Below are 16466 nucleotides of genomic sequence, written 5' to 3'. Positions count from 1 at the left end.
CAGATCTAGGAATCAAAACTGTTTCAAATGCAACATTTTCTTAAACATTGACTTAATTTGCTTTTAGGCCTGACTTATATGACAGCACACATTTCTTGAGAAGAGTGCCGAGTTCAAGGCGGGAGCCGCAGAGCAGCGAGGAAGGCAGTGAGGAAGGCAGAACGCTGTGCCTGCGCCGAGCTTCCAGCCTGCCCGCCAGGCTGGCGGCTCTGCCAGCCTCCCCAGGCACTCAGACGCGTTTTATCTTCATGTAGCTGCTGATACAGTCTTAGTTAAGTCCAGTCAGAAACATGGTTGGAGTCGTAATGTCCCGAAGCAGCACTGCATGTGACTTCCCTTACATGTGCAGTGGGTTTCAGCTGTGTGCACTACGGGCATCGCATGCGGAATAATTCACAGAATAACAGATGCTAGCAGCAGCTCGCTGGAGATGGCTCTCGTGGAGGGCCGGAGAACCAGGTGTGGAAGGGGAGCTGCGAAATGGAACAGGAGCTGCCAAAGGCCGATACTGCAAGCAGCGCCTTAGAGCGTTGTTCAAATGGGCAACAGTTTGATGGATAAAATATTGTGTGGTATGATAATGACTGATTACAAACCAAATCTGTCTGTTTCTAAGACATTTTAAAGAGAAGGTCAAGTACAGTCAACATAAAATGTAGAAAGTCTTGTTTTTAAAGAAAATTTACGTGAAGTTCATTCTGTGGGTGTTAACTCTTCAAATCCTATTTTTCAGGGTCATATCAAGCCTAACCCAGAAATGTAACTCTTCTTTGATAGGTTTGATAGAACAAAGTAAGATGCTAGGTTTTCTGGTTTTGATGTCACTCCCAGTGTGCGGGTTTCCACGGGGATCACTTTCTCTGAATTTCAGTAGAAAGGTTACTAATAATTTTAGTATTTAAAGAAATGGAAAAAAATATATATTTCTGTTTGCTGACCGGATTTGCCTGTAGCAGCATGTATATATATGCTGCATTTGGGATTTAGCTTTTTTTTTTTTATGTATATATCACTTCAAAGTAAAGTGAAGTTTCCCATCAATGTAAGTCCGTGGATGTTTCCCCGATGGCCAAGGACAACTAGTTGTAATTCGTGCCACAGCAGTTCTTTGTAGGATGCTGGTAGGCCCCGAGACCTCAGCTGTCCTTTGAACACCACCCTGCTCCCGTGGTACTGCTCGCTGTGCCTGCGCTGGGCCATGCTGCTGCCTGCAGGCACCCCTGGGCTCACCAGGCTGCTGGGCCACTCAGGGGGGTTAGCAGCCTGCTAGGGCAGCAGTTGCACCCCAGCCTAGGCTGATCCCTGGCTTTTGTTAGCACTAATTGCTGTAGCTGGCCGTTGATGGCTGCGGGTTGCTGGAGCACTCATCCCTCGGAGGCAGTGGCCACAGGCTCGGCCGGCACTGCCCCTTGTCTCCTCTCCTCCGCCTGAACGCCATCAGAGTCGCTGCGTGGCCGAGGCTGCTGGCTGGCGGTGGCCGCGAGGAGCAGAGGGAGGTGCGGGCAGAGGCACTGCACCTGTACGTGCAGCCACGGGTACGTTTTCAGTCAGGTTTCACCTGGAGCAACCTGAGGAGAGCCTGCCTGGCTGGTTAGCTCTGCAGAGAGGTGCACCACACTGCCAGGCTCAGTTTACTTGCTCCAACTGTTAGGTTATTTTTTCTTAAATTCATCTCTGCAGTGACAGTTATAGTTAAAAATAAATGTACGACTTCCAGCTCTGGAGACCTCTTGTATTTATTGGTTTCATGGCTACACTGCTCAGCTCTCGTGAGCTTACTCTTCATTTGCAGTTCTTTGTGAAGAGTTCTAAGAACCCCTTAGAACCCCTGACTTTCTGTGCAGGCTTCTGCTCCTCAGTGGAGACGGCAGTACTCAGGCCTTGTCTGTGTCAGCTGTGTTCCAGTGTGAAGCTGTGTGAACTTTCAGGTAGCAGTACCAGAGCTCCCCTCAGCACTTCAGAATTTTGGTGCCCCTTGAGGTCTGTCTCCACGCTTGTCCTGTAACAGCATTGATTTAACTCTGAGCCCTGGTTAAATGACTGAAGCATTCGGTGGCGTTATTTGTTGTTGTTCGTGACTCGTTTCCTGCTGGTTTATCTAAGGGTAAGTTTGGATATCACTGCCCGCGCCTACGTCAAGAGTCGTGCTTGGTGAGGTGTCTGTGGGCCCTCGGGCCTGCCCTCTGCCCTCCTGGTCCCCCAGGTCCTGTGTTCTCCCGTGGCTCTGTGTGTTGTCTTTCTGTCCCCTTCTGGTTCTGCTTATGTAAGTGCTGAAGATGTTGCTGATCCACGAAGTTCAGTGGAAGCTCTATCTAAGAGTATTTAAAGGTATCAGCACAATCGTTCTGAGGAAGGCTTTAGGCTACTGCCGTTCAAAGATGCATTTTCTCACAATTCTGCATCTTGAAATTGGTCTTAAAATGTTTTATGTTGCTGTTTGTAGAAGAAGCTGCTGGTGTGAATGATTCTTCTGGACAACTGAATTTACCAGTTTAGCAGTCTGTGGTTATATGAAAGGCTCTTTTATACTAAATGTTGTAAACAAGCTGCACGATAAGGTACAAATGAGACTTGACCATCTGATTCATTTAATTTATGGGTCTTGTAAGGATATAGCAGCAAAGTCCAATAAACTATATAATTAATAAAGTCTAAGAACTCTCTTTATTTGTTATTATCATAATAACTAAGCACAGTGTGAGGGTAGTGAGGTTTGAGAGAGAGGTGCTGGTTTTCCAGCGTTAAGGCAGCGAAGAAGCAGCAGGACTGCCTGTTTTCCTGGCAAGCCCAGGGAGGGAACTGCAGAAGCTGCAGGCAGAAGTGTTCAGCCGAGTTCTCTTTCTTCAAACCTTCACAAAATGCAAAGTACATTTTAGGTGCAAAAGAAAATCGATTGGATATTATTCAAGGTACCTGCAGAGTTCAGCGGGTCTAAGGAATAGCAGTTCTTAATAATAGCTGAAAAGTTTGGGGAACATGGGGATTGAAATTTCTCTTCCTATGAGTCAGAGATTTATGCAATATCTTTGGGCTTTTAATCTTCCTATTAGAAAAACAACTTATGTGAGATTGTTTGTCTGATAAAGCATGAATACAAATTGTCACAGATGCTCACCCCACTATATATCATATTAATACCTTCTCAAATTAATTCTTTATAAATATCAGGTCTTAAACTGTAGAAGAGGTATATAAATGGCTGTTGCTGAGCAACGAGCCAGAGAATACACTCCATTTCCAAAAGAATGCTACTGTTACAAAGATCAATAATTTCTGTTTTGATTTTTTTGCAAAGTTAATTGTGCTCTTTCCCTCAGGTCACAACAAGAATTTAGCTGAGTTTCTGAGAGGTTTGGCAGCCTGCTTGTCGTTTAAGCAATGTCTTTGGCTACTTCCTGATCCTTCCTGGTTACTTGCCGTTTTTATAAAAGGAGAGTAAAGTCTTGTCTTTCTTTTCAAACTGCAACCAGCAGCAACGTTTGTTCCAGGGAATGCAGTGCTTCCTTGGGACTGTCTCCACCTGGGAGGACTGACAGAAATTGGACTGACTTCAGCACTGGCAGAACTGGGACCTGCTGCTGCCTCTTGTGTTACGATCAGGATCTCTGGATGGGATTCAGGCTGGTCAAGTTCAGGCTTGTGCTTAAGCTCACCTGGATGTGCATCTGCCTGTATTATCCTGTATTATTAGTACAAAAGATGAAGCTTTCCTGTTTTAAGTTTTTCTAGGCTCAGAGTTACCATCAGTGGTGGTGGCATTGTGAGCAGAGGCTAAGAGACAATATGAGCTGAAAGCAAATTATTCCAGTAGCATCAAATCATGTTTTCAGAGCAATCCTAGCCAAGGAAATCACACAGTTGAGGAGATCCTTTTCTAACAAGTGAGCGTTTTTCATAGATAAGTTGAACTGTTTTACATGATTTTTCACAGGTTTGTACTCTGGCTTGTAGTTATGCGGCACTAACAAGCAGTTTTCCTTTTTCAATCATAATAATGCAGACTGTTCTCTCCAGGTGGCCATGTTCAGAGTCAGTAACAGGTTCACACTGAATGATTTTGGTCAAATTTTGACCTTGGCCAGCTGTTGCTGTTCTGTCAGCTGCTTCAGCTAGTGCTGCCAAAATTGACGGTCTGTCTTTGATCCAGGCACTAACGAACTGCTGTATCGCTATGCAAAAATAAGGTCATTTTTGAAGGAGAGAGAGGCAGTGTCTGTCATAAGGTTTTCTTGATTAACACCTGAAAGACTGTGGGTTTTGAGGCTGTCTGTAAGTGAATAACTAGGTTGTCTTTGCTAAAGTGCAAGTCATATGAGCTCACATGTACGGGCAGATCTTGCCAAGAACCTAGGGACAGCTTTGTTGAGTTGATTTTTCTGTTTTTTGTTTGTTTGTTTGTTTGTTTGTTTTTGTTAGGATATGGATTATTTGTGAACTCTTTCAGTCCATATCAAAAGAGCTGTTAAGCTGGATGAAGAGCTGTATCTCCTGCTGTAATTGTGATTAGGCAATGGAAGTGGAGAACTATTTGATGGCTGAAGCGAATGCTGAGCTGCTCACATGTCTGACTCCGTTCTGTCAGCAATGTCAATTAGTACTTCAAGAGGTTAATATTTCAGAAGAGAAGCTTTGTGAGTCATATGGTCTCATTTGATAGATAATTGTTATAGTCTGCTGATTTCTTCATGTGATCTAAGATGAAATCATGAGGTATGAGAGAACACTGAAATTTTCTATTATATTTTCTTATTATATGAAATTCTGGTAATACAGCAAGCTCTCTGAGCCGCCAGTGAGAAATGAAACCATCGTCCTGTCTTTTCTTTCTGCTGTGAACTCTTCTGAGCAATGACATCGCTGTCACTGAGCATTGCCTTTCCGCAGCCCGCGGTGCCCTTCCCAGAGCGCAGCCCAACAGTTCTGTACTTGGCCTGATGTGGGAGGTGGTGGGGCGGTGGTGTTTCACGGCACTCTGCTGAGGCTGGAACAGAGTCTAGGCAGGAAACTGAATTTTGAAATAATTTGGTTATTTCCTTTTCATTCTGAATTCAGGGCGGTCCTGACTGTGTGCCTTGTGTTCACTCTGAGCCCTTCCTAAGCTTGTTCAGAGAAAGCACAGCCGCATGAACGCCCAGCTGTTGGTCGATGGCCGCTGCCGACTGAATGGTAGCAGTATTTACCTGAAGTTTTGTTCACTGTCTTTCCTTGAGTCAGTCATACTGTTATCATCCCTATCAGTAGTTCAGGTGGTTTGAAATTTATATTGAAATGTTATAGAGGGTATATTTATATATTTGGTGGCCATCATCAGGCACAATTTCAGTAAAGCTCACTTGATTCTTGCTGTAAGTTGTATTGTATTATAAATTTCAGTGCTATTTTAGGCTAGAATTTCGTCTCCTTTTTAGAAACCTGACTTGTAATTCAGCGTCTCTAGAAGTTTATCGTATTTTAGTCTTATTTTCACATAGTCATAAACTTGATCTTTAAGGAAGGATGAATATTAGACATCAAAGAGTAAGGCACTTCTCAAGAGAGCCCCTTGTTCCTGTTTCTACCAGCGACAGTTCTTTATTTTCTGCTTAGAGTTGGATCCCATCAAAGGCTGTAAAGCAACGGGTTTTTAACATCAACTGATTATATAAAAGATAGAATGAAAATCCGATTTTGCAAATCATTCTGCTAAATTAATGAGGTGAGAGTGTTGTGAAATGATTCAGTGCTTATAATTAGGAACATCTTTCTCTTTCCTCCCACCTGTTCTTTTTACCAGGTGCTTTCTTTGGCAGGGATTTAAGGCTAGGCAGTGATGCTACAGATGAAAAGCTGCAGCTTAGCGCTCTCAGGATGACTGTAATATCTGTGAGGTTGTGTCATGTGGAAGATTCAGCTGTCTCTAGTAACCCAGTTTCTATGGAGATCTGTTTTCTGCTTTCTCTTTTTTCTCTTCTACAGACAGTAGAAAATACACAGTTTCAGCTGAATAAATTAAAGGTGCCTATTTCATCCTGGCATAGATCACATAATTAGAAACTGCCATGTGACATTTGCTGCCTGAAGTTAACAAAATTTGTGTCTTACTGCTGGCTTTTTAACATCAGTAAACTTGGTACAGCCCAGAGGAAACCAGCCTGCCAGCCTTCTGGCTAGACAGCATTTAAAAGCTTTCCTCTTTTGTGTCACCTTTCCTTTGCTTTCTGTTAATTCCTGTGATGAGAGGGAAGCAGCATCCCATCACAAATACTGAAGATTGGGAACTCTTGCTTTAGCTGAGGAAAAACAAAAGTCATAAAAACTGAGCAAAGCATGGTACATACACTTTTTGTCTTCAGCTGTCTCTGCTACAGTAGCATCTTCTGTGTTAAACCGAGAAACTTGCCCAGTTTATGGCAGGCTTTTGATTCTCAATTTCAAAAAAGAAGAGTTCTGCAAATAGGTGCATTTGGGTAAGTTTGGATGTATGTGTATTTAGGGAACTTTGTGTATTAGGGAATCCTGCGTTCAAAAACACACGTGGAAAGGAGAGAAGAGGTTTTTAGAGGAAGCAATGAAAGTAAAGTTTCAGTTCTTTATTTCATTGTTTTTCTCCTTTCACTCAGTAGAGCAAATTGGGTTACCAAAGTGCCATACTTCACTGGTACCTTTAGCTTCTGATAACTTTATATTTTCATTTATTGTGGGTTTGGTTTTCTTTCGAAAGGTTCTCATACTCACTGCTTCCAGGTGGCAGCGGCAGGAGTCGTCTCTGCAGAGCGAGTGCAGGGCCCAGCAGCAGGCCTGCCTGTGCCTTTCGCTGCGCCCTGGCCCCTTGGCGGCTGCCCTCATGGCCAGCGATGGTGCGGTTGGTTGCAGGTCCTATCCAGCCCCCAGGGATGCTCAGAGTTTGCTGGTTGCACGTTACCTAGGCACGCGATAGGAATTCTTTTATTTTGCACTGGCACAATCTGAACAAGATCTCTGTGCCCACTCTCCTTCAGGACCCCTCTAAAGTGAAGTGACTGAGTTACCTGGACACAGGAGGGAAAAGAAGAACTGCAAGCTTTTGTCAGAAAACTGCTTGGTTTTACTCATCTGGCAGAGGGGTTCTGTTTTCTCTGCCTGGAGGTTAAAGTGGACAGAGAAGTCCCAGCTGATGTTTCAGCACGCGCCTCATGAATTGAGGCTGTGAGCTACCAGCCGAGGCTGAGCAGGACCTGAGGAGCACAGCTCCAGCCTCCCTGCCAGTCCTGTGTCTGTGCATACCCCCAGAAAGCCCCTGGACCTGGGCCTGGCTTCGGGGTCTTACATCCGTGCAGCAGGAGCTACAGCCCAGCTGGGGCTCTCGGGAGGGTGCGTTCCTCCTGCAGCACTGGCTTCCCAGCCGGAGAAGGGAAGCATCAGCTGCTGTTGCCCTGCCTCTGGTTCTCTGCCTTTTTTCTTTGGATTCGTGCTCGAGAGTGTTTTGCAACTGGACTGCTCCTATAAAGCCAAGCAGCATTGTTGTTTGCAAAGGTAATGGGTGTGGGGAGATCTCGGTGCTCTCCAAGCATTACAAGAGCATCTGCTGAGAAGCTTTCTTGTATTCAAAACGCTGTAGCCTTTTACTAGCGTTACGCAAGAACTCTTTTCATATGTACCTATTTGCATTTATGTGCAACTGTAGAGGTAATGATATGGTTTCCATACACTTTTAACTGGTTCTTGAACATGAGATAACCATTGTAACTGGCTTCACTCATTTAAGAATATGAATAATCTCAGTTTTTGAAAACAAGGTGCATGTTTGTTCTGGGTTACATTCATGAATGAAGTTTAACTGCATCTGCCACAAAGCAGCTGAATTGTGTGGAGATGTGTAGCTGGTTTCTATTGCCTTAGTTCATGCTTGCCATGGGCCTGCTTTTGTTTTAAAATGGTAAATAATAGCCTCTTCGTGCTGTGGACAAATATCTAATGCTCAGAACCATTTGTACCATTTTCAGGACTTTATTTAAAAGTCTTTGGGAGGTACTTCGTACTTTATCAAAAGTGAACTGGGAACTTCAGTTCACTTTCTTTCAGTTCTAAACAGTTGATGTCAGAATTGGGGGTTTACCCTTGTCGGTGCTCCTGTGGGTTCAAGGAAGAGAAATGCTTTTAGTCTGTGTGTGTGTGCAGTTAGAGTGGAATGGGCAGCGGCTCAGTGGCGGTACCTCTGTACCTAACTGTCTGTAGGGCACATTCAGTTCAGTTCACACCAAACCGACCCCCCCACGAGCCACCCTTCTTCCTGGTGACATTCCCATGACGTGCCAGAGGCAGGCAGGGAATCGCACAAGGTTGGCACCTGTGTTACACTTGGAGAGCCTGACAGAGATCCAGTCTGTACCTTTGGCTCGGGTGAAAATGGTCATAACCGGAATTAGATTCTTCTTCTCTATTATTTTGGAGGCGTTTTCAACCAAATCCTTTCATTTTTTTTTTCTTCTGGCATTCTGGAGACAATCCATTTTAAACTTGCCCTCTTTGCAACTACAAGGGAAAGTTTTTAATACTCCATGTGAAGTAGCTTCGCATGAATTAACTCAGATGTGGCAAAGTGTTCTCATAATAATAAACGTTGCTGCATGATGTTATATTGTAAAGGCATTTAGAATCGGCTCAAAAGAGTTACTCTTAAGTGATTTTTTTAGTAGCCAGGTTTTTGACCTCTCTGAAAACACAGATGGTTTGGTTTGTAGATTTTCAGCATTTAATGTGCATCTTGGAACATTCTTGGTTCTGGGAAATGCCTTTTCCTTTCTGCGTAGGCAATAAAATTAAGCTTGTGTAGCCCTGTGTCAATAGAAAACTAATTCACCTCAGATGTGCTAATTAACTCATATCTTGCTTATAGGTTTGGCTGCTAAATGTATGCATTTAAAAACAGAAAAGGAAAAAAGGTGTTGGTATGTAATATATGTTGATGATGATTTAACTATGTTGCAGAAAGAAGTCACTAATCTGTTGCTGTTTTCTTTAATATTGCAGTATGCCAGGGTTTGGATCCCTGATCCAGAGGAAGTCTGGAAGTCAGCAGAACTTCTCAAAGATTATAAACCTGGAGATAAAGTTCTTCAGCTTCGACTTGAAGAGGGCAAGGTAGGTCTGTATGTTAAATCAGAAGCTGATCGTTCTTGCTCTTGACAAGAGATTGATGTATCTAACACAGGAAGCTATATTGTTAAACTACATCCGTATTTATATATGTGCAATTATTCTTGTCCACAGACTTTGGGGAGTAATTTTTGTGTGACAGCTTATTTTTCTATAGTTCCTGTAAATTATAATTACATAATTCCATTTTGCCTGATTTTTAAAAATAAGTAAGATTAAAACATTGGTTTTATCCAGCTGCCTGTTACATTCAGTTACATCATTTTTTTCTACTTACGCCCTTAAAGCTCTAACTCTGGTTTGATATTCCAGCGGACTGCAAGGAGAACAGTGTTGCAGAGAAAAAAATGTGACTTTTAAGTTGAGCATAGTCACAGGAAGGTTAATAATGGTAGAATGGAGTGAGGATTAAGAGCATTGAAAAATAATGCTGTATACTGTGTACAGAAATGATAACATCTCTACGAAATGAGCACATCCTTGCAGTTAATGCCTGTTTATTTTTTCTTATGCTGTTTAAATGGTTATTTAATATTAATATATAATGAAAGCGATCCCTCAGGTCTTCTCATAGAAAATGAAGACCTACTGCAGTAGGTCACGCATTTGTTTTCAATTTCTTTTCTTCTTACCAGTGAGCAACTTAGATCCTACTTTCAGGTAGAGGTCTACATAGCAATTAAGTAAAATGAGCAGATTATATGTATAGAGTAGCTTACAAATAAAGTATTTTACTTGAATGAATTTTAATTCTTTGACTTGCTCACATCTCATATGGCAAACTGAGCAAACCTATTCAATCTGACAAAAGTAATTTTGCACCCCCCGTATTCCAGGCCATGCTTTGATGTTGCACATTTCACATTGCATGTAATAGAATGAGGGTGTTTGCTAGTTAGGATACATTATGTTGGGACAAGAAAATGTCAGGTAAAGTGTTGTTGCCTCTACAGACAGATGCAATTAAAACTCTACATTAGAGATTAATTTATATCTGTATAAATTGTAGGTTGCATTTTTTTCAGGTTACGTTTTTCATAGTGCTCTGTCAACATTCTTGTGTCATATTAGTGTGTATGAAGCTGGCTATAGACTGATGGAAATTTATTTCCTCTGTTCCACTCAAGAGTAAAATAATAAGAAAAAATAATTAGATTTATGATATAATATTTCAGCTTATTTAATAAAAAGATATGGCAGAAAAAGCAAGGGATTTCTTTAAGTAATAGTTTGAGAAGATGATATACCTTTATTGTTACCTATTGAATATAGAAAACCCTTTTGGAAAAAAATTAATTACGTTTTTCGATAACAGCCTGCTAACTCAAATCATCAGATAATTTAAATCTTGTTTTGTGCTTTTATAACTTGTGAATGTTTTGCTGGGAGAAAATAGTTGGAGGTATTGAATGAGGAAACCTAAACACCAGTTCTTTCAACACATTTCCGTTTGATTTTCAGGACCTAGAATATTGCCTTGATCCGAAGACCAAGGAACTCCCGCCCTTGCGAAATCCTGACATACTTGTTGGTGAAAATGACCTCACAGCACTCAGTTATCTCCATGAACCTGCTGTTTTACACAACCTCAAAGTTCGATTTATAGACTCTAAGCTCATTTATACCTATTGTGGCAAGTACTGTCTTTTTATACTATAATCTTCACACTGAATGCACTAGACAGGAAAAGTTGATTATTGATATATGTGCTTTTAACTTAATGGTAGGGCATGTTGGGCTATTCCTCTGAAAGTCCCAGTGTTTGTGGTCACTAAGTGCATCAAGTCAGCTTGAAAGTATTAAGGCTCAGAGAAAATTGACTTCACTTTATGGCCCTCTAGCTTCCCAATGGACTCTGTTTATAAAATGTGTATTCAGCAATCTCAGCTTGCCCATTGTTCCCTAATCATTGTTCCCCTTAGGCATGCTTAGGTCGGCGCTGGCTGGAGGGGAGCTTCACACGCTGCAGATGTAGGAGGTCAGCCTGGCTGTTTGATGGATTTATTGCTTCCTCCCTTTGATTGCCTCCATCTGTATTGAGCACCTGTTTCTATGTGCAGAAGATACCCGTTTATTTTCCTTTTCATGTTTTCCAATCAGTGGAACTATGCAAGTGAATTTGTAACAGTGCACGAGCCAATGCTTCTCTGTTCAGAATCATGAACAATGCTGGTTTTCAAAATACCGTTTAACTCACAGTAGAGGTTACCTGTGATATTTTCAGGTAGCCAAAGTGGGGAGAAGTTACTTAATAATCACTTCATCATAGGTACAAAATTACAGCTGTGTTATCTGTTTTAAGGACACTTTTTGAGGTATTTCAAGCTTAAGGTTTAGATTTCATGCTTCTGGGCTCATTTCTGTGTGCACATGTATTTCTTTTAAATCGTAGTGTTTAGTCAGAACACATTTTGAACTTTTCATATAACCTTTCAATATATAAAATCTGTTATTTTATCAACCATTTCTTAATTTATCTTTATTTTGGATATTGTGCTAATGCTTAAGGAACGGTTTAAGTCATTAGATATTTTTTTTTTTTTTTTTTTTTTTTTACATTTAAGCTTAGTAAAACAAAGCATAATATAATGATGTGATTGCTGGAAACCAGATACTGAAAATTTCCTTCTTGTAATTGTCTGATTAAAACAAAGACACATTCTTCCAGTACATGTAGTCAAATTACCGTGTGTATATTCATCATAGCCCAGTTTATGCCAGCAGAAAACATGCCCCATGATTTCTTTTTAAATACACGGTTTTACTTTATTTCTAATCAGACTTTTGTAGGACAGTCCCCATTCTTGCTATGGCGTGCCAGAGGATATTGAGCCTTCTTGATGCCATCATACGTTAGACTTGCTATTTATAACTCCATTGTACCTCGTGTCACTTTGCAGACTGTAGAGCAGGCTGTGGAATAGTGTTGCAAGATGGCCCTCGGCAGATATGAGTGAATCCTGGCTGCAGGTGTCTGAAGAAAGAACTTGTATTTTGCAGCTGAAGGCCCTGTCCTGTCCTGGTCTTCAGGTGGAATGTGCCAAGTGTCAATTTTTCCCTGTTCTGGTCACTGGTACAGCTCCCCAGTGCTGATGGGTATGGAGGGATAAGGTAATCGGCATGTTCAGCTCCTCACAGTGGGCACAGTGCAGACGTTAATGTCCCTCTGGCCGTTCCTAATCTGTGGGCGCTTAGCAGAGCACATCTGCTCCCAGCCCTGCTCTCAGCAGTGTCCAGACCACGGGGGCCTGAATCAGACTTCGCCTCCCTCTGCTTGCAACCAGCCTTCGTTCCCAAGGTGTGGGATCCACACCTTGTCCCTCACGTGGTCAGCATGTGGCCAGAGGCACAGAATGACTGAGGTTGGACAGGACCTCTGGAAGTGAAGCTCCCTCCTTAAAGCAGGTCTGACGAGGTGGGGGTGCTCATGGCTTCGACCAAAGAGCGCTTGGGCACCTCCAGTGGTGGAGATACTACAGCTCCCCTGGGCAGCCCCTGCTAAGGGTGCGTGATTTAATCCCTGAACATGGACAAAGCCCATGTTTCCGTCCCTAGTGCCCTCGAGTAAAGCTCCTGATGGGGGAGTGTTCAGTGAAAGGGCTTTTGTGTAACCGGAGTCCCATGGCCTGAGCTTGTAAATTGTTTCCAATTTATGGGTTTAGTGGTTCCATGCCTGCAAGTGCCATGCCCATACCATGAGACAGCCTGCCTGGTTTGTGTTGTTTGCTTCTAAATATGGATTATGTTTAACATCATTGAAGAGTTTTTCAAAAGGAGTGTGTTGTCAGCTGGTTTTGTTTTGCTGTTTGGGAAAACTTGTTGTTTTCATGTTTTTCCTAGTGCTACTTCAGTTGTGGGTTTGGCTGATTTTTTACAGTTTCTCCTGTGGCTGGAAGGCCTTTAGCAGCTTGTGGGGTTTGGTGATGTGGGATTGCTGAGCTTGATCACCCTTCGTGCTTCCCAACGCAAAGTGACACCTCTGGGAAATGCATGCTGCGTGAATTAGAAACATGGGGACTGGGCACTGTGGCAGTTTCGGGTGGCCACGGTGCAGGTGACTGAGGCTGGACGCTGCCTGAACCGAAGAGTGTGCTCTGAATTTGTTTCTTGGGTGGTAGGCGTATGTATGTTACATTACAGGCTAAGTGAAATGAAGTTGGTGAGTTACCCCTAAAAGTCTGCTGCTTTGGTCACAGACACTCACCTTGCAAACCACTATCAGTTTCTGTCCTAAGTATGTGCTGCTTCCCCTCTGCAAAAGATTATTGCCTTAGAGCTTTGTCCGTGGAAGGAGCTGTATGTGCCTCCTTAATCTGATTCAGACGTTAGCCAGGTTAGTTTAAATACCCGCTGAAGATGGTTTGAGCTAACCCAGTTGATTTAGCCTGAAGGAGATTTAAAAATGTTTTAATCTACCAAGAGAATTATGGTAACATTGCTCTCAACCAGCAGAACTAGATCTGGGATGGATGAATTTCCACAGCCCTAGAAATTAATTAAACTATTCTTTCAGTAGTGTACTACGTCAAATGGTATTAAATTCTGGAAAATTTCACTTTGAGGTAACCCAGGCTTTTAAATAGAAGAACTCCTGATTTCTTAACAGGGCAGCCTGTCACCAGAAATCCAGAGGTGATTTACAGTTTTGTTTTACTGTTGAGAACATGAAATGAAGAGTTACTGGAGGAAATTGAAAGGAAAAATTGAATGTTTATATGGAAAAACTGCTATGGCTATGATCAAAACTCCAGCGAAAACTGCTGATTAGTTCAGATGTAAAAAATACTGCCTTTTATAAAGGACAGCAACCTTTAAATTAATAAATTATTTGCAATAATATGCAGTTTACCCACAGGAGGGTGAATACATTCAAAATGAAAGAATCAGCTACCTTGAATTGGGGTGTATGTAAGAAGAATGGCAAGAAGAGTAGCCAGAGTTCAATTTAATGTAACTGTAGGAATGAGAACACACACGATGTGGGAAGGGCCATGATATTTATTATAAAAACAGCCATGTGATTTAGTAGAGATAGCAAGAAATTATATCTAAATTATTCTGGATTATAGTCTTGTGAGATAGCCTGATTGAAAGTTCCAGAGAAAGCACGTTTTTTCTGCCTCACTTGTTTTGGGTATTTCCAGGTGGTGGTGGCATGTTGATCTTACAAGCCACTCCTGAAATGAAGTGATTTTAATACACTGGAGACTTGTCACGGGGCTGCCCATTTTGAATTCAAGGCTTTGTTTGTGCCAACGTAGCCAAAAGCAGGAGGAGGGAATTGTCTGAAGTCTTGCACAGGTTTTTAAATGTCTCTTGGATTAGACTTGTAAGCCCGAGAGGCTTTAGGAGCCTGTCCAGCCCGGCTCGCGGCCGGGCAGTGAGGTGGAGCAGGCCGGGGTGGTTAATGCTCGGCTCTCGCTGCACGACAGCTCCCACTGGGACTCTCCCTGACTGCTGCCGTGCTGTGTGCGCTTTGCTAACGAGCTGTACTGCGCAGAAGGGCTGAGAAACCTCATCGGGGTGCTACGAGTGTCAGAGCAAGTGCAAGGGAATTAGCAGAGACCTGGCTAATGAGCTGCACGAGGCGTGTGTGCCCAGCTCCCGTGGGAGGGCTGCTGCAGAAGAGCCCCTCCAGGTGTTCAGCGCTGTGCGGGGCCCTGAATCCCTCACACTGCGAAGCCATCACAGCGGCTTGGGCGCAGAGCAAATGAGTCGTCTCAGTCCTCGTCATTTTCCCTAGCACTTGCACATTGTTGATGAAATTAGGAATCGTGGCATGGCTCTCGTTCAGTGCCGAAACAGGCCTGAGAAATCCTGAGGATGCGTCCCCAGCGGTGCCGCTGAGGAGAGGAAAGGGAGGAAGCGTTCCTGCATATTGGCAAAGGGCCTGCAGGATCCAAGGGTGCTTCCTGGTATTATTCATAGCAGCGAATTTCCTGGCATTCTCTTGGCAGCATCGCCGAGGCCCTGGGACACCACCACCTCTTCCCTGCCCTGGCTGCGTCCAGCCACGCTCCCTTGTCCTCTGCAGCGCTTGGGAGAGCGTGCTGGGAGGCTGCTCTTGTACCAGGTGTCCTGGTGTCTACCTCTACCTCCCCTGTGCTCAGCAGGGCACCGAAAGCTCTCACGTCCCAGACCGAGCTCCCGCTTGGCTTTGCCTTGCAACCCATCCTCCACCTCTGCAATGCCATCTTTGTGCTGCGAGCAGCTCAAGGAAATTATCATCAGCCGGTGGTAGACCAGGCTGGGGCGGCCGGTCTGGTTGCTCTCCTGGGCTGCCAGCTCCTCTCCTGTGCTGGCCTGGATCCCTGGCACACAGGGACACAGCAGCTCCGTGCCCTGTGGACCCCTTTGGAGCAGTGCCACAGTGAGGGCAGGGCAGGCAGGCGTGGGGAGCCACTGGTTCGCCCACCTCAGCCTGGCTCCCAGGTGCCCCCCAGCTGCTGATTTTCAGGTCATCTGATGGGCACCACAAGGTCCTTAAAAAAAACAAACGACTTTTCAATTGCTTTTTCCCAGTTTCAAAGTGCAGGTTTTCCTTGCACTGAGAATATTCCTCAAGTCTGCCAGTACTGAGCTCCTTTATGCCTGCACCCCTCTTTAGTTCTGGGCTCGTCAATACAGCGTTAACAACTTAGCGTGCTTTTTTACAGGGACTTTTACTGGAGTTCCTGAGTCACTTGGGTGAAGTCATGGCTGATGGAAAAACACTGACTCGGTTAGGTAGGCGTGCCTAGACATCTAACTAGCCAGATATTTGAGGACATAGATCAAGGTCTCTCAGATCTCTTCTTGAAAACTTATCTGTCATTGTCTAATGCTTTTGCTACAGTTTGTGCTTGATTTATAAATACATGACAGGATGTAAAAATGGGATGATGCTCACAGCAGCAGAGCCAGATCATAGGCTCTTTCACTTCCCTCCTCCCAGCTTTTGCATGGAAAATTTCTTAGATAGAAATCACAGCACTAATCTGCATAGAGCAGAGGGCTGGGATCTGCCCTGAGGAAGTGTGTGCGTGTGCATGTGAATCTCTGAGTAAATTTAGAAATGTGTTGAATGCCATGGAGATGCTTTCAGCGTGGGTACTTCGGGGGCGGGTTGTCCAAGGAGTGTCTATAGCATGCTTGCTACAGGCGTTACACAGCCACACGCACCATGAAATACATATGTGAGGAGATTCTATTTTTAAAATGGCCACAGTTAAAATTAGAGTTTCTCTTTTTTCCCCTCCTCACCTCTTCAAGGTGAGGATTAATTACCATGTCAAGAGAGCATGTTTTGCCTTGAATGGCCAGGTCTCACAGGGCAGTGATCAGTGTTTTCACTTCTGCATGGAGCAAGTAAA

General features: G+C 43.6%; 1 protein-coding gene across 1 annotated transcript in view; it reads left to right on the top strand.

Annotated features, from left to right (window-relative positions):
* The window catches only part of MYO5A (myosin VA), a 102151-nt gene that overhangs the window by 10698 nt on the left and 74987 nt on the right, over positions 1-16466 (top strand). The window contains exons 2-3 of the mRNA XM_084293118.1: positions 8989-9099; positions 10576-10747. Of these exons, the coding sequence (XP_084149244.1) occupies positions 8989-9099; positions 10576-10747 (283 nt within the window). The remainder of the gene's footprint in view (positions 1-8988; positions 9100-10575; positions 10748-16466) is intronic.

This window comes from Netta rufina (assembly GCF_964035555.1).
Source record: "Netta rufina genome assembly, chromosome: 11".
Taxonomy (NCBI): Eukaryota; Metazoa; Chordata; class Aves; order Anseriformes; family Anatidae; genus Netta; species Netta rufina.
This window is presented reverse-complemented; position numbering and strand designations above follow the sequence as displayed.